The sequence below is a fragment of the Lutra lutra genome, chromosome X (assembly GCF_902655055.1).
Source record: "Lutra lutra chromosome X, mLutLut1.2, whole genome shotgun sequence".
Taxonomy (NCBI): Eukaryota; Metazoa; Chordata; class Mammalia; order Carnivora; family Mustelidae; genus Lutra; species Lutra lutra.
In genome coordinates this window covers 86,692,502-86,714,891 of record NC_062296.1, presented here as the reverse complement: position 1 = coordinate 86,714,891, position 22,390 = coordinate 86,692,502, and the positions used below count along the sequence as shown (strand labels likewise).

General features: G+C 42.3%; 1 protein-coding gene across 3 annotated transcripts in view; it reads left to right on the top strand.

The window, feature by feature from the left end:
* Nucleotides 1-1,618: 1,618 nt before the first annotated feature.
* The window catches only part of TXLNG (taxilin gamma), a 57,670-nt gene continuing 36,898 nt past the window's right edge, over nucleotides 1,619-22,390 (top strand). For all 3 annotated transcript variants that reach the window (XM_047714694.1, XM_047714693.1, XM_047714692.1), the window contains exon 1: nucleotides 1,619-1,771. In XM_047714694.1, the coding sequence (XP_047570650.1) occupies nucleotides 1,667-1,771 (105 nt within the window). In that variant the 5' untranslated portion in view covers nucleotides 1,619-1,666. The remainder of the gene's footprint in view (nucleotides 1,772-22,390) is intronic.

The following is a 22,390-nucleotide window of genomic DNA, read 5'->3' as shown; positions in this document are numbered from 1 at the left end:
CTGTAATTTACTGTCAGCAAAAAGTGTTGTAGTAGTAGTAGCACCAGTGTGTGTGTGTGTGTGTGTGTGTGTGTGTGTGTTGCATTAAATTAAGGGCTGGCAATGACTCAGGACTTGACCCACCAGGGGTGGTCAGCTGTATTAATCATGGAGTCCATATTCCATGTTACAGCTACAAGTGCTTCTGTCAGTCATAGCTCATCAAACCAGCAGCTTTGCTAAGTAGCAGAATGAAGGTTAGAAATTGGTTTTCAGGGGCATCTGGGTGACTCAGTGGGTTAAGGCTCTGCCTTCGGCTCAGGTCATGATCTCAGGGTCCTGGGATGGAGCCCCGCATTGGGTTCTCTGCTCTGCAGAGAGCCTGCATCCCCTCTCTCTCTGCCCACCTCTCTGCCTACTTGTGATCTCTCTGTCAAATAAAAAAATAAAATATTTAAAAAAAACAGTAAAGAATTTACAAAAGTTTCATAATGAGTTATCTAATATATCAGAATTTCATGAGGGTCCATGACTTTCAGAGGCTCAGTCATTAGAGATCTAGTTCTCAGATGGAAATGGAATATTCCTGAGCAAAACTGCACCCCCTGCCCCAATCCTGTCAAGAAAACAAACAAACAAACAAAAAAACCGATTCAGCAAACCGATTTGTTGTTGTTTTTAAAGATTTTATTTGACAGAAAGAAAGAAAGGGAACAAGCAAGGGGAGTGGGAGAGGGAGAAGCAGGCTTCCCGCCGAGCAGGGAGCCGTGTGGGGCTGGAGCCCAGGACCCCGGGGATCACAACCTGAGCCGAAGGCAGACACCTAACGACTGAGCCACCCAGGCGCCCCGCTAACGTAATTTGTTTAAAAATTTCAGTAACGAAACGACTACAGGAGAAAACAGAATACATTCGACATGTATTAAGCGCCGACTAAGAGTGGAGAACTATGCTAGAAGACCCGGTGGTTCAGCCAAGGTGAAAAGGACGCAGCCCCCACCTCGCAGGAGTTCAGGGCAGGTAAATAGTGCTGAGAGCTCTGGTGGATGATTAAGGCTCAGAGCAGGTGTCCCAGCCAGAAACCTCAAATTCTGAAAGCCATTACATCTCTCCCGCCTTGAAAGTCATGATTTCCCCTTATCCCTAATCATTTGGGTTCAAATCCGAAGAGGAGCAACAGAAACAAAAACACAACAACATGTCCCCACTCCTGCTCCCTCCCAAACACGGGACAATTCCTAAACTTTTCCCTCAGGATAATCAAAGAGTACCTTCCGGTACCAGTACATCGCTTCCAGAAAACTACAAGTCCCAGTAGGCTACACGCGCAAGCCGGCGGACACTCTCCCCCGTTCCGAACACCGCCTTACGCTCCAATCCTGAGCAGGGCCTGCCAGCCATGGCCGCGAAGCCTGCTGGGACTTGTAGTCCGCTTCAGATTCTTTTTCCCTGTCTGCGCAGACTCGCACGGCCTGTGTTCGCCCTTCGGCCCTGCAGAAGCCCAGCCCAGACTTCAATGCTCCCCACCCCCATTCCGCTCCATCTCCTCGGGGGCCAACCTCCTCCGGTCACGTGGGAAGCCATTCATGCGGCGATTGGCCATGGGGGTTCAGGGGCGGGGCGCGGGGGCCCTGAAAGGTTCCTTGCCCCCTTGTAGGGCCGCTTGTTTGGCTGCTGCCGTCACCTCATGGCGACGCGGCTAGAAGAGGCAGCGCGGGGTAGAGGCGGTGGCGGCGCCGAAGAGGCTATTGAGGCCGGACGGGGCGGACGGCGACGCAGCCCGCGGCAGAAGGTCAGTCTGGGAAGCGTCTGCGTTGTTGTCCGGCCGGGGAAATGCCCGGGCTAGATTTTTCGGGGTCCACATCTTCACTCTATCTGGTTACCTTTAGCCACGGGACGAACATCCGGCCTTCTTCCTTCCCGGGGGTGACGACAGCGGGAGCGGGTCTGGGGGGATTTGGGACTGAGGTGGATGGGATAGGAGGGAGCGAAGGTTGGGGTTTTGGGGCGCGCGACAGAGGTGGGAGAGGGCAGGGGGCGCAGCCTGGTGTGAGGGGGAAGGGGTGCGAGGCGGGGGCGCGCCAGGTGTGACAGCCACGTGCGGCGGATGCCGGGGAACCCCGGGCGCCAGGTGTTCCTTCTCCTAGCCCCCGCCCTCGGCGTGCTCTCCGTGCTCCCAGCGCAGTCGGAGGGCTACCTGGGTCAGGGGCTGGCCCTGCTCTTGCCGGGCAGGTGCGCAGGGCGCGCTGCGGGGTGCGCCCCGGCGGCGCGGGCGAGGCTGTTGCGCAGTAAGATAACAGCGCGGGAGCTGGGGTTGCACTGCGCCCCCCTTCCCCCGCCCCCCTGCGCTCCCCGCCACTGCGCGGGCGGGCGAGCGCCGCGGGGCTGGAGGAGCCACTCGGCTCCCGGGTCACAGGGCTCGTCTCTGGGCACTAGGGGCCTGGTTACACGTGGGACCGGGACCCGCGATGGGAAGACGCTGCTGGTGGACCTGGGTCGCACAGGGTTGGGGGCAGCATCGCGTGATAGCCGGTCTTCCCCTTTAGTCCTCTCTCCCCTTTCTTGCTCTTTCTTTATTTACCCTCCTTTCTTTTCTTTCTTTTTTTTTTGGGTGAGCGGAAACTTGAGCGCCTCCCCCACCCTAGCCTTTGGTCTCTCTTAATCTGGGAGACAGGCTGGACCGTTCCCCTTGCCTTACTTGACTCACGTCAAGGAGTTTTCAGTGTCTCCCTGGATACAGGAAAATCGAGACCTTCAGAATGGGAGAATTCCACTTGTTCTGGAGTCAGTGGGTGGAGTTCGAAAAAGATTGCACAACAAATGGGGTACAGGGCTTTCAGAGCACAGGAATGGAAATCCGTGGGGAAAGGCGCTGGAAAGGTGGAAATCCCGTCTCTTTTTCCTTACAGTGGAACGTATTGAAACGTTCAACTTGTTGGACGTCTTGCCTTGCTCACTCAGCTATTTAATATTACTTAATTATGCATTTGAATACTCTCAAAAATCACTCCTTGTGAAATTACGAAATAATATTTTTCTTATGAGATTTATGAGCTTGAAAAAGGAGAACAAAGCTTTGGTTTACATCTGAGCAAAGTGTCAAGAATTGGCTTTAAGGGGCCTCTTTCTAAGGTGGATATTTTCATATCTCCCTGCATAAGGGTATTACTACTTCTCAGTTACCTCTCTCTCTCTTTCTTTCTTTGTACTCTAAAATAAAGATCCAGTACTTGAAGGACTGAAAAAAAAAGCTGTGGATTTAATGTACTCTAGGGTTTCAAAACTGTCACTTTGGACACTTCATTTATTCCCTGAGGGTGGGGAGCCAATCTCAGTGTTTGATTTCATAGGTCCCCCAGGGGAGGACTCTGATAAAAAGCCACTGCAATTGAGGACATAAGTTCCCGTTTATGCCACTAGGATAAGGACCGAACGTCTGAATTAGGAACTGAGGTTTAATCGACTAGCATTTTAAAAGACCGAGATAAGAGGTAATGACCCTTTGAGGCAGCACTCTGGGGAACAGCTGGACATGCATAGTCATGTGTGTCTGTACTGTCTCATTTTTGTTTTCTTAGCTCCTGTACCTTTTTTCTTTTGCTCATGTTTTTCTGGGCATCTTCTTCCTTTTGATTTACAATTGGCTCTGACCTGGAATTGAAATACTCGGGTTAAATATTAGTTTTTGAATTTTCGTTTTAAAAAATTGGGTGACTATCTTGTGTCTGTGAAACTAACTTATTTCTTTATGACTCCTAATTTTTTTATTTCCTCTGGGTTACCAGCTTGAAAATATTCCTAATTCTTTTTTTTTTTTTTTAAGATTTTATTTATTTATCTGACAGACAGAGATCACAAGTAGGCAGAGAGGCAGGCAGAGAGAGAGAGAGGGAGAAGCAGGCTTCCCGCTAAGCAGAGAGCCCGATGCGGAACTCGATCCCAGGACCCTGGGATCATGACCCGAGCCGAAGGCAGAGGCCCTAACCCACTGAGCCACCCAGGCGCCCCGAAAATATTCCTAATTTTAACTTGACTTGTACTGTATTTTTTCAGGAAGCAGAAATGATATTTAATTGGAATGTTTTGAAAATACTGAGGGAATTAAAGAAGAGTGACTGTTTAGTCACTGACTTAAAGGGAAAAACAACTGGAGACAGGCTTTATTGGCTCCTAGTTGTTTGAACCATCCACTTAGTCATTCTTCACCAGCTAATTGTGGCATCGTTTCATAACTACATCCCATTTGAATGGTCTCTTGAGGTAACTCTTTTCTTCTGAAGTTAATATTACAGTACATTTCTAAGGGTCTCTTGAATTGTCTAAAACTGTGCTATCTGATATGATACCTACTAGCTGCATATTTAATTGAAATTAAGTAAGGGGTGCCTGGGTGGCTCAGTCGGTTAAGCATCTACCTTTGGCTTGGGTCCTGGGATTGAGACCTACATCAGGCTCCCCATTCAGGCCTTCTGCCCTCTGCCCTTCACCCTACTCGTGCTCTCTCGCTCTTTCTCAAATAAATAAAATCTTTAAAAAAAATTAAATAAAAATAAATATTCCATTCTTCTCTCATACTAACCACATTTCAAGGGTTCAGTAGCCAATATGGCTAGTGGCTACTGTGTCAGAGCAGATCCAAAATATTTACAACATTGCATAAAATTCTGTTGGACAACATCTAAAAAGATGGAATATACATTGTCAAGTATTAGAGGCATTTTTTAGAACACCAAGGGCATGGGGCGCCTGGGTGGCTCAGTCATTAAGTGTCTGCCTTAGGCTTAGGTCAGGTCATGGTCCTAGGGTCCTGGGATTCAAGCCCCACATCAGGCTCTCTGCTCAGCAAGGAGACTGCTTCTCGCTCTCCCTCTGTTCCCCCTACTTGTGCTCACTCTCTGTCAAATAAATAAATAAAATCTTAAAAAAACCCAAGGTAATTACTGTGTAAAAGAAATTTACATTACTGTGTAAATTTTTTTTAAGATTTTATTTATTTATTTGACAGAGCGAGAGATCACAAGTAGGCAGAGAGGCAGGCAGAGAGGAAGGGAAGCAGGCTCCCTACTGAGCAGAGAGTCCAATGTGGGGCTCTATCCCAGGACCCTGAGATCATGACCTGAGCCGAAGGCAGAGGCTTAACCCACTGAGCCACCCAGGTGCCCTTACTGTGTAAATTTCTATGTAGAATTTGTTTTAGGAGATTTAATTAAAAATTAATAGACACTGTTTTTTGAGCAGTTTTAGCTTACAGAAAGATTGAATATCAATTATAGAGTTCCTATATATTCCTTCACACATTGTTTCCCCTGTTATTTACATCTTGCATTAGTGTGGTGCATTTGTTAGAATTGATGAGCTAATATTGATACATTGCCATTAACAAATGTCCATAATTTGCATTGGGGTTCATTCTTGGTATTATACAGTTTAAGAGGTTGGGTTTTTTGTTTTTTTGTTTTTTAGATTTTTATTTATTTTTTTGACAGAGATCACAAGTAGGCAGAGAGTCGGGGAGGGGGAAGCAGGCTCCCTGCTGAGCAGACAGCTCAATGCGGGTCTCGATCTCAGGACCCTGAGATCATAACCTTAGCCGAAGGCAGAAGCTTAACCCACTGAGCCACTCAGGCACCCCCGGTTTAAGAGTTTTGACAAATGTATAATGACCTGCATCCACCATTACAGTATCCTACAGAATAGTTTTCACTGCCCTGAAAATCCCCTACTTATCCCTCCTTGATAGCCATTGATCTTTTTACTATCTGTATAGTTTTGCCTTTTCCAGAAAGTCTAAGGTAGGTTTGATTTGGTTTTTAATACTAGATTTTTAAAAAATTTATTTATTTATTTGACAGAGCACAAGCAGGATGAGCAGCAGGGAGAGGGAGAAGGAGGCTTCCCACTGAGCAAGCAGCCTGATGCGGGGCTCGATCCCAGGACCCTGGGATCTCGACCTGAGCCAAAGGCAGAAGCCTAACTGACTGAGCTATCCAGGTGTCCCTTAATACTAGATTTTTGATGGGGAATGTTAAAAATGATTGAATTGCTGTTAAACTTATTTATAGGGGCACCTGGGTGGCTCAGTCGGTTGGGTGCCTGCCTTTAGATCGGGTCATGATCTCAGGGTCTTGGGATCGAGTCCTATATCAGGCTCCCTGCTCAGCGGGGAGCCTGCTTCTCCCTCTTCTACTCTTCCTGCTTGTGGTCTCTTTTGCTGTCTCTGTTGCTATCTGTCTCTCTCTCTCTCTCTCAAATAAAATCTTTAAAAAATATTTTTAGGTCCGTAAACCATTTGGAAAGGATAAAGGTATGTAACCAAGGCTCAAATGAACAAAATCTTGTAACTACATAGCGACCCATAATTTTTACAGTGCTATTCGCACTTTTGTTAACTCTTAAGCATCACTGGATGCTGTGGAGATGGCTGGAGGAACTGTCATTGCCCTCATTTACAGATGACAAACTGCTCAGCAAGGTCAAGTGATTTGCCCAAGGGGTGAAGCCAAGTCTAAAAACCAATACCCTGTCATCTAGACTACGGTAATAAGTAGTGTACTAGTGGGTGAATAGTATGGATTTTGGAGTCAAGACTCTTGGCTCTCTGCCACTTGCTTTATTAGCTGTGCAACCTTGGGTGAGTTTCTCAATCTTTCTGAACCTCAGTTGCATCATCTGTAAAGTGGCTATGATGCTAGCACCTACCACACAGGATTGTTTTAAAGAATAGGAGTTGGGGCGCCTGGGTGGCTCAGGGGTTAAAGCCTCTGCCTTCGGCTCAGGCCATGGTCCCAGGGTCCTGGGATCGAGCCCCGCATTGGGCTTTCTGCTCAGCAGGGAGCCTGCTTCCCTTCCTCTCTCTGCTTGCCTCTCTGCCTACTTGTGATCTCTCTCTGTCAAATAAATAAATAAAATCTTAAAAAAAAAAAATAGGAGTTGATGAGAAGCACTCAGTACATTGCCGGGCATATAGAATTTTCCTTGGTCTGGTAGGGAGACTATAGGAAAGATCCATTTCTGTTGCTTTTAGGGTACTGTTAATTTGGTAAATCTACTTACCAAGCTTTGGAGTTTTCTCTCTTCCTAGAATCTCTCTAGGATAGCTAAAATGAGAAGTCCAGTCAGTGTGGCAAGAGTATGGGGTTCAGTGTGGCAAGAGTATGGGGTAGGAAGAAACCATTTCATTATCTTATTTTGCTCCCCATTTGTGGATTTGAACTTCACTCTTCTGGCACAGAGATTAAATAATAATCTAAGTGACCTTCTCTTTACAATATTGTTGTCTATTTTCAAACTTTGGTCAATTTCATTTTCAAGGAGAACCAAAGAGGCAAAGCAGTAATGAGAGTAGACCAGATCTAGCACATCCTTTAGTAAGTCCCTGTTTTTGAATTATAATATGCCACATTTATATACCATTTTATTGGAAGGTGGTTTGTATGTTATGTGTGTCAGGTTTATATTGTTTTTGAGAAGTGGGGTTTTTTTGTTGTTGTTTGTGTTTCTTGTTTGTTTGTTTTTGTTTTTAAGTAGACTCCATGTCCAGCGTGGAGCCCAGTGTGGGACTTGAACTCACGACCCTGAGATCGAGACCTGAGCTGATACCGAGCTGGATGCTTAACTGATTGAGCCACCTAGGCACCCCAAGAAGTTTGTTCTTTTTTAATTGAAGTATAGTTGACACATAAGATTACATTAGTTTCAGGTACACAACATAGTGATTCAACAGGTCTACACATTATGGTAGATTATACATTTACCACAAGCGTAGTTACCATCTGTCACCATATAGTGCTAATACAATACCTTTGACTATATTCCCTGTGCTGTACCTTTTATTCCTGTGACATATTCATTCTATAACTGGAAGCTTGTACCTGTCACTCCCCTTAACCCATTTTGCCCATCCTCTTACCACCCTCTCCTCTGACAACCATCAGTTCTCTGTGTATATGGTATTATGTATTTATGGTATTATGTATGTATGTATTTATGGGTGAGTTTGTTCTTTTGTTTGTGTATTTGTTTTGTTTTTTTAAGATTCCACATACAAATGAAGTCATGATACTGGTTTTTCTCTGACTTCTCTTACCGTAATGCCTTCTAGGTCCATCCCAATTGACTAGAGAAGTTTAATGTAGGAATGTGTATGTTAAATCTATAAAACAGGGTGTGTGTGATTTGCTTGTGTACAGAAGGATTCACTATAATAGATTTTTCAGTAGATACGCTGTTCAGATTGTACACTTTACAGAGAGCTGCGTTTCAAAGGAAAGAAATCTGACTCCTCACTGTTACCTGCAGTGCACTAGGCACTTAAAATGTGCTTCCATTCTAATATCTCCTTACCTTTACAGAGTGGGTGACACGACATCTAAGGCCCAGTCAGACAACAGAAAACTTGCTTTAAATAACATAGCTCAGAGTTGATGAAGTTGGCCTAGAGTTGAAGTTGCTTGGACAGTTTCTGCTTACCTAGCAAATTTTAATCTAATATCACAAAGAAATTCCTTTGCTTTTTCCTCCCCTACTCACCTTTCCTTTCCCCTCCTTCAATTTCTTTTTTTTGGTTCTAAACTGATTATCAGTAACTGTTAGTTACTATACCAGTTGTGACAGTATTTTAAATGTATAAAATAATGTACAAATTTAATGTAGTATTCATTAACACTTAGAATTAGCTATGTTTAAATTTCTCCCAAGTGGAGCATTTCTAGAAGAAAATAAAAATAGGGGAGGTGACCCTTTAAGGATTTGAACCTTGAGAGTATATATGATTCAATTCATTTCCTAGTTGAAACTCTCTTGGTACTTGTAACTACTTAAATTTTATTCCTTGATGGAAAAGATACATAAAATAACCAGTGTTGTCCTTCTGTGCTATCAAAATAATTGCCTTAGCATTTATTGCTCAGGGTTTTGATTTGCATTCTGTGTTACATTTCCAAAATGTCCCCCAGAACGACCCCCATTCTCCCCAACTTCCCACTCTGTAGTCAGCCGTAAGTAGTACTGCTAAACCAGCACTTCTCCCTTTTTCCTTTGCCTACTTTCGGAAAGGTCAATGTAGAATGGTTTGGCAAGGAAGATGTGCCAGTAGCTTAGAAGCACATGTCACCGAGTATTGTATGAATGGGCATGTGGGTGATATTAAAAGTGAGAATATAGGCATTTTGTGTAATTTGCAAATGCATCCTTGTTCAGATATTATAACAGTTCTGCATGGTGCAGTTTATATTGATTCTATCTAATCTTACAACTCTAGAAGGTAGATAATGTATATCCCTAGTTTACAGATAAGGAAACTGAGAGGTTGATTTCCCTCGTGGCTGCACAGGAGGCAGTAAGTGGTATGTTTGAAGGTCAGACTTTTTGGGCTCCAAAGTTGTTACCCATGTGCCATGTGTCTTGTGCTCTCTTAACACATTTCTTGAGAATAGTGAATAAAAATGTGCTCCTTGTTGAATGTAAGCCAAACTCAGTGGTGGGTCAAAAGAGTAGTCATTTTTGTTAAATGAAAAGAAATTGTGAAGGGTGGGTTGGATCACTGGGGGTATAGAAAAGCTATTATGATCTGGGAAGTTTTGAGGGGGATTTTGAGCCTCACAGGTTTCCTACCTTTTGTTTCACTGAGGCCTTGGGTCAACCTTAAGATAAATGATTTAGGAAGTATGCTGTGCTTTAAAACTCTCTGCAAAAACACCTCCAATTGTATGAGTGTAATTTGGATAAATTGAAAGATAAAGGGTTTAGAGCAACCTTTTTGTAAAATCCTGTCTTTTTTTTTTTTTTAAGATTTTATTTATTTATTTAACAGAGAGCTCACAAGTAGGCAGAGAGGCAGGCAGAGAGAGAGGGGGAAGCAGGCTCCCCGCTGAGCAGAGAGCCCGATGCGGGGCTCGATCCCTGGGATCATGAGCTGAGCCAAAGGCAGAGGCTTAACCCACTGAGCCACCTAGGTGTCCATAAAAACCTGTCTTAAAGTCCACACAACAGAGTGTTAACAAAGAACTAAAGTGGTCTGGGTAAGCAGGACAAGAAAAAAGAGAAAGCTTGATATTCAGAGGTTCATCATGGTTGGTCCACATGGAGCTGATGAAGTATGGCTTCATAAAGTTGGGACGGGTGTTCCATTTCGGTAACCCATAAAAGTAGACCATTTAACATCTTAGGAGTCTGTAGCTTGAAGATACTAATTGTGTGACCCAGCCCCTGCCCTTCTGCAAAATAGGTCAGGCCCAAGCATATTTCAGTAGCTTTGGGCATTAAAATTTTGGGGGTTCCTGATACTTTTGCTGCCTAGATAGGTGTTTAGGCTAATGCAGATATCTCAGTTTGCAGATTATCATTGAATTACAGTTTTAGAGGCAGAAATGATTTTGCAAATCATAGAGTCTGGCATCCTTTATTTTTATAAAATAAATAGTCATAGAAATTGTGAAATCAATGCCATCATCCTTGCTTTAAAAGGCAAATGATGTGCATAGTCTGATACAGATGTTAGCACCCACCACAGATGTTAGTAGGTGTAGTAACACTACTAGAAGAGAGATCATAAGGCTAAAAAAGCTATGTCCCACCTAGACCATTTCTGGACCTCTTTGCTCATTTCTTGGCTTCTTTGCCAGTAGGGGAGATCTGGTTCCCTCATCCTAACTTCAGCACTGCTTTCCCTCTTTTTTTCTCATTTACCTATTAATGCCTCTGTGTGCTCCCCATGCTCATAACATATTGTGACAGATCATTGGCAGCCTTTTGCTGCCAAAAGTTAGGAGTTGGGACAACTCCTAGAACTTATTGCCTCCAGTTTATATCCCTCCTCAGAACTCTGTCATTGCTCTGGTTTTACTCATGTATTTATTTATTTTTTTTTTATTAACAGCTTTATTGAGGTATAATTCACATACCATACAATTCACCCACTTAAAGTGTACAGTTCAGTGGTTTTTTTAGTGTATTCAGAGTTTTGTGATCATCATCGCATTTATTTTTAACATAACCTTGGAAGAACGTATTCTCTGGAATGATAGAGAAAAAGCTAAGAATTCAGTCTCTGCTTTCCAAGCCCTTAGGTTCAGGACCGAGGACACACTACTTTATATCTATGAGCCTGTTTGTTCATCATACTTGCCTATAAGATAGTTCTGAGGATTAAATGAGGAAGTATATCAAGTACTGTTGGAGAGGCTTCCTAATGAATCAGAGGAAATGGCACTCCTGGCTCCCTGTCTTTGTACTTGGTCCCAGGACCGTATTCTCTAGAGATGGATCTGCTTGAGTAAGGGTGCTGAGATGAGGACCCCTCTCAGACCATGGTTTGAGTGTGTTGGCCTTTTAGTCTCTCTATTCCTGTTCTGCCACAACCAGGACAGCAGTTCTCAAACTTTTTGGTTTCAGACTCTTTTTGCATAATTTTTAAGTATCCTTTTGTTTTTATGGGTTATATCTAATATTTCCCAGATTAGAAATTAAAACAAGTTTTAAATTATTACTCATTTTAAATGAACTCATATCATACTAATTATCCAGTGCTGTGTAACAATCACCCCAAGACTCGGTGCTTGAAACGTTTATGATCTCTTTCTATGGGTCAGGAATCTGGGTGTGGCTTAGTTCTCTGCTTCAGAGTCTCATGGACTGCAGTCATCTGAAGGCTTGATGGAGATGGATCCACTCCCTAGCTCACTTATGTAGTTATGGCAGGATTCAGTTCCTTATGAGCTTTTGGCTCCAGGGTTCTCTTGGTTCCTTGTTTCATGGGCCTTTCCATAGGCATCTCACAACATGGCTGCTGGCTTCATTAGAACGAGCAAGACTGTCAGCAGAAGAGAGAAGGAAGTTGCAGTCTTTTGTCACATAGCCATAGAAGTGACAGCCCCTCACTTTTGCCAGATTCTCTCTTCATTAGAAATCAGTCACTAGGGGCATCTGGGTGGCTCAGTGGGTTAAAGCCTCTGCCTTTGGCTCAGGTCATGATCCCAGGGTCCTGGGATCGAGTCCCACATCGGGCTCTCTGCTCCGCAGGGAGCCTGCTTCCTCCTCTCTCTCTGCCTGCCTCTCTGCCTACTTGTGAGCTCTGTCAAATAAATGAATAAAATCTTTGAAAAAAAAAAAAATCAGTCACTAGGTCTAGCCTGCATTCAAGGGGAGGGAATTATACAAGGCTGTGAATACCAGGAGGATCACTGAGGGCCATGTCAGAAGCTGCCTGCCACATATCAGCATAATGGTTTTTGAAAATTAAATACTGATTATCCACAATAACACGCTCCTAAATACAGAGAACAAACTGGTGGTTTCCAGGTGGGTGGGGGAATGGGTGAAATAGATGAAGGGAATTATAAAATCAAGATGTCTTGATTTTTTTTTTTTTAAAGTGAGAGTGGCATTGTTTTATATTTTTGCAGGTTTCTTTAATGAATGGCTTAATAGACTGCTGAATTCTCAAATCTGCTTCTGGATTCAGTCGATGGTAATATGCCGTTGCAGTTAAAGTATACGGAGACGGTTTGGCCTTACACATGTATGTAGTTGGAGCAGGGAGGAGTGTTTTAATAGCTTTTTTAGACAGGGAAATTCTTTGGTATTACACCAAAACTTGGCAGGTAGTAGTTCTTGAAGGTTAGTTGTCAAAGTAGATTCTGAAACTCTACTAAACTTTTAGTACTGTTATATTAAAATCTAATGGTCTGTTCTGCACTTTGAATGCATGTTCTTTTCCCATCATGTTGTAATATCATGTTAGTCATCTGAAAAGTATTGGTGTACCAGATTGTGTCGATCTTCCAAATGTTGACACATTTTGTTATATAATCCAAAATAATGATAGTATCATCATTGATGTCATCAGGAGAGGTTTTGTGGTTTTCTTTTTTTTAGCAGTGTTATTAGTTCAGGTGTATAGCATAGTGATTTAACAGTTCTTTACATTACTCACTACCGGAAGTATAGTCTCCATATATCACCATACAGTGCTATTATATTATTATTCACTGTAGTTCTGTGTTGTACAGAAAAGTCTTAGGTATTGGGAAGCTGCCAAACTCATGGTAGCAGATAGTTTTTTTTCTTTTTTTTTAAGATTTTATTTATTTGACAGAGAGAGATCACAAGTAGATGGAGAGGCAGGCAGAGAGAGAGAGAGAGAGAGAAGCAGGATCCCTGCTGAGCAGAGAGCCCAATGAGGGACTCGATCCCAGGACCCTGAGATCATGACCTGAGCTGAAGGCAGCAGCTTAACCCACTGAGCCACCCAAGCGCCCTAGCAGATAGTTTTAAAAAAGTTCTAGACTTTGCTTAAAAACTCAAAATTTGTCATTGACAACAAATACTATCTGTTGTTTGCCTTGAAGTAACAAGCTCATTATATTTATTTTGGAGAATATGTTTGCGAAATACCCAAGTCTGAATAAATAAACATGGTTTATCTTTTTTTTTTTTTTTTAAGATTTTATTTATTTGACAGAGAGAAACACAGTGAGAGAGGGAACACAAGCAGAGGGAATGGGAGAAGGAGAAGCAGGCTTCCCCCTGAGCAGGGAGCCCGATGCGTGGCTCTAACCCAGGACCCTGGGATCAGGACCGGAGCCGAAGGCAGCTGCTTAACGACTGAGCCACCCAGGTGCTCCAGCACAGTTTATCTTAAAAAAAAAAAAAAGAAAAGAAAAGAAAAAAAAGGTGATCCATGAAAAAAAAAGCTACTAGTGGGACTTGTAGTTCAAATAACTGCATTAGTGGTTTTCTTTAGGGTCCCATCTCACTTCTGTTTGTAGCAGAAGTGCTTTATGTGTACTTTCTTTGTCTTCAAACAGTTAAAAAGATGTGGGGGCGCCTGGGTGGCTCAGTGGGTTAAGCCTCTGCCTTCGGCTCAGGTCATGATCCCAGGGTTCTGGGATCGAGCTGCTTGGTGGGGAGCCTGCTTCTCCCCTCTCTCTCTCTGCCTGCCTCTCTGCCTACTTGTGATCTCTGTCTGTCAAATTAAAAAAAAAAAGTCTTTAAAAAGATGTGTACTCATTGGTTGAGATTTAATAAAAATTTGTAATTTTATTGCTTCCTCAAGTTTTTAAGTAAAAATGCCCCCCTCCTCCTCTGTTAGAGTACATGGTGGTGAAGAAAACCATGACTTAGAGTTTGGTGTCCCGCCTTGATACTGTTCTTAGGAGTCTGTACTGTTACTCTTTTTTTTTTTTTTTTTTTTAAAGATTTTATTTATTTATTTGACAGCCAGAGATCACAAGTAGGCAGAGAGGCAGGCAGAGAGAGTGGGGGAAACAGGCTCCCCGCTGAGCAAGAGAGGCTGATGAGGGGCTGGATCCCAGAACCCTGAGATCATGACCTGAGCTAAAGGCAGAGGCTTAACCCACTGAGCCACCCAGGCGCCCCAGCACTGTTACTCTTTACTGCTTTTGTACCATTAGTGCAAATGTTAACACCAGAAGACAATATCTCTGTATTATGAAAATAATGTTTGAGCTTGCAGACTACCTGGAAGGGTCCACAGGGACCATACTTTGAGAACCACTGTCCCTGAGTTGTCTCAGAAGTGGGCTCTGCTTTTCCTTGTTTCATGTTTCCCAAGACCATTCTCTCAGAAGAGAATAGGCTTATTTTTCTTGGCCCTGTTCCTAAACCTTGTTCTAGGAATGTGGAATCCCAATTATTACTGACTCAACTGCTTTATCTTGCTAATGGAGCAATTCAGTAATCCTAGCAACCAGAATATTTTTACATTTAATTCCTAATGGCCAATATAAAGTTAGGTTTTATTTGCTAAAGGTTTGAAAGAACTTTTTTTTTTTTAAAGATTTTATTTATTTATTTGAGAGAGATCACAAGTGGCAGGCAGACAGAAAGGGGGAAGCAGGCTCCCCGTTGAGCAGAAAGCCCAGTGTGGGGCTACATCCCCGGTCCCTGGGATCATGACCTGAGCCTAAAGCAGACACAACTGGCTGAGCTATCCAGGAACCCCATGTCATGATTCTTACCTTCAAATGTGATTCTTTAGGACATCCCCCATAGAAGCATTATCTCCATACCACACTCAATAAATGTAGGTCTCAAATAATGGACTTTTTCCCTCTTACTTCCTACTTTGTTCCTTAGTTTATCTGTATAATAGAGTACATTCTCACTGTCTTAGAATTCTAAGGCTAACCTACATAATGTATTTAAAAAGTCTAGCACATAGCAATTAGTAGATGTTCTGTGTTTTCCTTCCTCCCTTTACTCAGAACTTAGTCTTAGATATACTATGTTAACCCTCTTTTGTAAATTCCATGTATCTCAAACACTAGGCTGTTTTTTTTTCTCAGTTTATTTTAATTGAGGTAAAATTGGAAATATCACATTATATTAGTTTCAGATATACATTATAATAATTCAGTATTTGTATACACTACAAAGTGATTGCTACAATAAGTCTATTTACCATCCCTCACCATGATTGACCTCCTTTAGCCCACCTCCAACCCCCTTCCTTTCTAATAACCACCTATTCCCTGCATCTGTGAGTTTTGTTTTTTTAGATTCCACATAAAATTAAAATCCTGTGATATTTGTCTATGTCTGTCTGACTTATTTTGCTTAGCATAATACCTCTAGGTCCATCCCTGTTGTTGCAAATGGCAAGATTTTGTTCTTTTTTTATGGCTGAGTAATACTCCATAGTGTATATACACCACGTCTTCCTTATCCATTCATCCACGGATGGATACTTAGATTGTTTCCATATCTTGGCTATTGTAAGTAATGCTGCAGTGAACACAGGGATGCCTATATCTTTTCAAATTTATATTTTCATTTTCTTCAGATAAATACCCAGAATTGAAATAGCTGGATCATGTGGTAGTTGTATTTTTAACTTTTTGAGGAGCCTCCATACTGGTATTCATAGAAGCTGCACCAATTTACGTTCCTACTGTACACAAGGGTTCCCTTTTTTTCTGTAACCTTTCGAACACTTCTTCCTTTCTTTTTTTTTTTTCTAAGATTTTATTTATTTATTTGACACAGAGAGAGCGAGAGAAGGAATATAAGCAGGGTAAGTGGGAGAGGGAGAAACAGGCTTCCTGCTCAGCAGGGAGCCTGATGTGGGGCTCAATCCTAGAACCATGGGATGATGACCTAAGCTGAAGGCAGATGATTAATGACTGGGCCACCCAGGCACCCCCACTTATTAATTCTTGTTGTTGTTGTTGTTAAGATTTTATTTATTAGAGTAAGCATGAGTAGAGGGAGAGGGACAAACAGACTCCCCACTGAGCAGGGAGCCCAATTTGGAGCTCAATCCCAGGACCCCAAGAGCATGACCTGAGCCGAAGGTAGACTCTTAACCTACTGAGCCACCTAGGTGTCCTGTTGTCTTTTTGCTAATAGTCATTCTGACAGGTATGAGATGATACCTCATTGTGGTTTTAATTTGCATTCCCCTAATGATGAGTGACATTGAGCATCTTTTTATATACCTGTTGGCCATCTGTATGTCTTTGGAAAAATGTATATTTAGATCTTCTGCCCATTTTTTTTTTTTTAGGATTTTGTTTATTTGTCAGAGAGCACAAGCAGGGAGAGTGGCAGGCAGCGGCAGAGGGAGAAGCAGGCTCCCTGCTGAGCAAGGTGCCTAATGCAGGACTGGATTCCAGGACCCGGGATCATGACCTGAACCAAAGGCAGACGTTTAACCGGCTGAGCCACCTAAGCGTCCCTGCCCATTTTTTTTTTTTTAAAGATTGATTTATTTGAGAGAGAGTGCACGTGCTCATGCAGGGGGTAGGGGCAGATGGAGAGGGAGAAATAATTTTTTTTTTTTTTTTTAAGATTTTATTTCTTTGAGAGAGAGCACGTGTGTGCACGAGCTGTGCGGAGGGGCAGATGGAGAGGGAGAAGCAGGCTCTCCACTGAGCAGGGAGCTGGATGCAGGGCTGCATCCCAGGACCCTGGGATCCTGACCTGAGCCAAAGGCAGATGCTTAACGACTGAGCTACCCAGGTGCCATGGGAGAGAAAATCTTAAGCAGACTCCACACTGAGCATGAGCCCAACATGGGGCTTGATCTCATGACACTGAGATCATGACCTGAACCGAAACCAAGAGTCAGACACTTAACCTACTGCACCACCCGGGCGCCTCTCCTTTGCCCATTTTTAATCAGATTGTTTCTTTTTTTATTATTGAGTTATATGAGTTCTTTATGTATTTTGGATATTAGCCCCTACTGAATATATGATTTGCAAATATCTTCTGTCACTCAGAAGGCTGCCTTTTGGGTGCCTGGGTGGCTCAGTGGGTTAAGCCTTTGCCTTCAGCTCAGGTCATGATCAGGGTCCTGGGGTCCAGCCCCGCATTGGGCTCTCTGCTCAGCAGGGTGCCTGCTTCCTCCCTTCCCCTCTGCCTGCCTCTCTGCCTACTTGTGATCTCTCTCTCTGTCAAATAAATAAATAAAATCTTAAATAAAATAAATATATAAAGGCTGACTTTTAATTTTACTGATAGTTTCCTTCACTGTGCAGAAGCTTTTTATTTTTATTTATTTAAAGATTTTATTTATTTATTTGACAGAGAGAGGGAACGAGCACAAGCAGGGGGAGTGGCAAGCAGAGGGTGAGGGAGAAGCAGGCAGAGAGAGAGGAAGAAGCAGGCTCCCCACTAAGCAGAGAGCCCGATGTGGGGCTCAATCTCAGGACCCTGAGATCATGACCTGAGCTGAAGGCAGAGGCTTAATCCACTGAGCCACCCAGGCACCCCTCTTTAGGGTTTTCTGTGTGTCGAATTATATCATCTGCAAATACTGACAGTTTTGGGTGCCTGTTCCTTAATTGGATGCCTTTTATTTTCTTTATCTTGCCTACTGCTGTGGCTAGGATTTTCAATACTGTGTTGAATAAATGTGGTGAAGGTGGTCATTCTTGTCTTGTTCCTGTTAGAGGAGAAGCTTCCAGCTTTTCACTGTTCAGTATGTTGTTTGCTGTGGGCTTGTCATGTATGGCCTTTATTATGTTGAGGTATGTTCTTTCTGCCTCCACTTTGTTGAGAGTTTTTAATTTACTTTTTAAAGATTTATTTAGAGAGAGAGAGGGAGAGAGAACATTTGAGTGTGGGGAAGGGCAGAAGGATCACCATATACTGTGATATCACTCCCAAAATAACTAAAGTATAAATCAATCAACTTCAAAGGTTTTTTTTGTTTTGTTTTTTAAAAAAATTATTTATTTGACAGGGAGAGAGAAAGATGGAAGACAAGCAGGGAGAGTGGGGATAGTGGGAGAGGGAGAAGCAGGCTTCCCACTGAGCAGGGAGCCCAATGTGGGGCTCCATCGCAGGACCCTGGGATCATGACCTGAGCCGAAGGCAGACAGAAGCCCAACAACTGAGCCACTCAGGCGCCCCCCCCAAAGTTGTTTTTTTTTTTTTTTTAAATGAAAGTAATACATTCACATAATAAAATAAAATAGAACCCAAAAGTATAAAATGAAAAGTAAGTCTCTGTTCATTTCCAGCTTCTAGGCCCATCCGTTATGGTGAACAATTTTGAGGGTATTCTCAGAAAAATATTTTCTAATATACTGCCTTAAATATGGATACATTTTTTGAAAAAGATATTATTTATTTATTTGACACAGAGAAAGAGAAAGTGCAAGCAGAGAGAGAGGGAGAAGCAGGCTCCTCACTGAGCAAGGAGCCCAAGCGGCGGGGGGGGGGCTCCATCCAGGACCCCAGGGTCGTGACCCGAGCCGAAGGCAGACGCTTAACTGCTGAGCCACCCAGTCTCCCCTATGAATAAATTTTTAATTTATACTGAGATGTTCATCCTGCACTAGATGTTTGTATTTTTCCCTACTTAATTATACCTTGGAGATCTGTCCATATAGACGTGGATCTGCATTATTCTTTCGAATCGCTGCAGTTTTACCTTGTATGGATGAGCATTATTTACTTAAGCAGTTCCTTATTTGTAGATATTTAGGTGGTTTTGTGTGCTAACGGTCAGTAGTTTGGTGAATAGCTTTTGCCCCTGAGTGATAATATCTTCAGAATAAACTAGTGGTGGACTTGCTGCATAAAAGTGAATGTGTACTCAGACATTGGTAGGTACTGCTACCATACCCTACAAAACTGCTGCTCTACCAGTTTAGACTCCCAGGACTGTACTGAGGGACTTGTTTGCTCACAGTAAGGTTTGTTCTGTTCTTTTTAAATCAACCTTTTTACATCTGGTAGGTTAAAGATGATTTACGTTTTCATGTGTATTTCTGTTGTTATGAGTGAGGTTAAACATGTTCTGTAACTGTGATCTGCTTGTTCACAAACCCTTGCAAATGGGTCTCTGCCTCATTTGAAGCCCGTACAAATCCGGCCTTTTGAAGCTGGTCCAAATTGATCTTCCTCTCCTTTAAAAAAAAAACATCTTCTGTGCTTCTTGGTTTACTTCGTTCTTTCCCATGCCAAGGTTATGAAGAAAATTTTACTTAGGACTTCTAGTTCTTTGTGGTTTTCATTTTCTGTTTTTTAGTCCTGGTACATCTGGAGGGATGCTACAGGGTATCACTCTTTTTCTCCCATATGGTTTGGGAGATACCTTAAATTATTTATCTCCTTTACCAATTTGAAATGACATCATTTTTAAAAAAGATTTTATTTATTTATTTGACAGATCACAAGTAGGCAGAGCGGCAGGCAGCGAGAGAGGGGGAAGCAGGCTCCCCGCTGAGCAGAGAGCCCGATGCGGGGCTTGATCCCAGGACCCTGGGATCATGACCTGAGCCGAAGGCAGAGGCTTAACCCACTGAGCCACCCAGGCACCCCGAAATGACATCATTTTTAATATAGTGAATTCCCATATATGGGTCTGCATGGTCTGTTTTGGAAGACAGTGCTATATAATTAGGAAGCCTCTGACAAGTATTTCATGCTTGAAATAAAAATAAGGTTTCATCTGTGGGAGTTCATATTTTGAGATATTAAGAGTTTGTTATCGTAAAGAATATGGGGGATGCACCTGGGTGTCGCAGTGGGTTAAGCATCCGACTCTTGGCTTCAGCTCGGGTCATGATCTCAGGATCATGAGATCAGCGTGGAGGCTGCTTAAGACTCTCTCCCTCTCCTTCTGTCCCTCCTCACCCCCCAGAAAAGAGTACAGGCATATTGTAGAGATGGACTCTAGAATCTAATTATATTCTAGTGCACAGTAATATGTCATTTTATCTGTTAAAAATTAAAATCCTTTCATTTCATTTCATTCCTTTGTTCTAACACAGTGAAACAGACTACTATTTAAGGAGGCATCAGGTTATATAATATATATTTTAAAGGCTTTGGTCCAAAATGTTTAAAACAGAATTTTGAGATGAATGATTGATGCAGTGTTAACTGTGTGGAAAAGTTTGTTATCCAGAATAATTCTTTGAAAGACTAAAATAGCTTTAGTATATAAACTATTTTAAATGATTTATATACAGCTAGAGTCACTTTTCTGATTTAAAAAGTATATGAAACCCCCACCAAGTACATGAAATCCCCACCAACTCCATCCACCTATTTAAAAAAATTAAAAAGCACATGAAAATGTAAATGTTATAATAAGTTTGTAAAATTTATATTTGGAAATGTAAAAGCTTCTCAAAATACTGGATACGTTTAGGAGGGAGGTTCATATTTTTAAAAAATCAACTAAGGCTGATAGCTGATGTCTTGAGAGATACAGAGTATTTTTGGTATCTTTCATTATTTCCTTGGGTGGTTCTTCCTTCTCTGGCCCCCACTGGGTCTGTCAAGCATGCACTCTTGTCATCACATTCCTGTTTGGTAGTTGACAACTCTTAGGGCAAGTTATTAGAAACATAGGGTTGAAGGGATTTTTAGAGATAATTCAGTTTATCCTAAGACACAAAAAAGTAGGGGTGCCTGGGTGGCTCCGTCAGTTAAGCATCTGACTCTTGATTTCTCCTCAAGTCTTGATCTCAGGGTCATGACTTCAAGCCCCAAGTTGGGCCAAAAAAGTAAAACCATAACAACTTCAATACCTTAAAAAAAACCACTTAAATTATTTAAAGAGAGCCCTACCCCCAAATTAGTCCTGTCTCACTTCTATAAATTCCAGAGTTCATCACTGCTAAAAATTTAAAGCTCTTTCCCAGTGTTTTCCTATTTCATCCTTGTATATCTAGCATGCTATATATTTTTAGACATCATTTAACTTCTTAGGTTTATTTTTTAACTGCACAAGAGATCTGTTTGACCTTTGATTTTTCAAGGCTAATGTATGAAGTGTGAGGGGAGTTGTGTAATGAAGAAAACCTAGGCTCTTGAGTTTGACAGACCTGGTTTTGAATTTTGTGAGTTCCTTTTGCTGACTTAATATGATCGTGGGCAAGTTATTTCAACTCAGTAAGTTTCATTTGCCTTATCTGGGAACAATAAGACCAACCTCTCCAAGGGGAAGGTTAAATGGGGGTTATAAAGGGACCTGCAGGTTGTGAAGGTTCTCTTCACCTACTTGATAAAAATTTTTCAGGACTGTCTGGGAACCCAAGGCAAGGTACAGCTCCTCCTCAGGAAAATGCCTAAATGTGCATAGTCTTTCCCACCTGCTTCCTCTGAAGGGCCACCCTAGCCTTCAGTGGCAGGGTTTGAATTATTTCTGCTTTGAACACATGCCTGGCACTAGTTGAAGACATTTGATCTCATTTAAGCAGATGGTAGTTGAAGTAATTAGGAAGTGGATGTGGGCGTTGGCTTTTTTGTTTTTATTTAGATGAGTGTTAGTAAAAGAACAGTCATTACTAAAAACATTTAAGCCCTTTAAAGAAAATAAGCCAAAGAAATATGGCTCTTTAGCTTCAGTATTATTTGAAAGAGCGTAACTGGAAGTTTTAAACTTTAAAATTGTTCATCTTTATCTACAGAGTAGAAAGGAAAGAAACTTATTTAAATAGTTTTTTCTTTAGTTTTTTTTTTTTTTTTCTTTTTAAGGATTTCATTTATTTATTTGACAGAGAGAGAGAGCGCGAGCACACAGCAAGGGGAGTGGCAGGCAGAGGGGGAGGGAGAAACAGGCTTTCCACTGAGCAGGGAGCTCAATCTGGGGCTCTATCCCAGGTCCCTGGGACCATGACCTGAGCCGAAGGCAGCCGCTTAACTGAGCCACCCAGGTGCCCCTTTCTTTAGGTTTTTAATTCCTATGCGATCTCAGTTTCAAATATATTGATGGAAAAGCTATTACAAGTAGTAGATGAATACAGTGTATTCATGTTCGCAAAACTTTATAATAGCTGTTTGCTCCTACAGTTAATGGTTGCTGAACTGGTGGCTATCCATTTTGAAGGCGTCTGTTCTTCACTTAAGGAATCCTCTTAGCTCTAAATATTTAGACAGTGGGAGGAAGGTTGAGAAATGTATCCTTTGACAGAAGGGGAGTGAATGG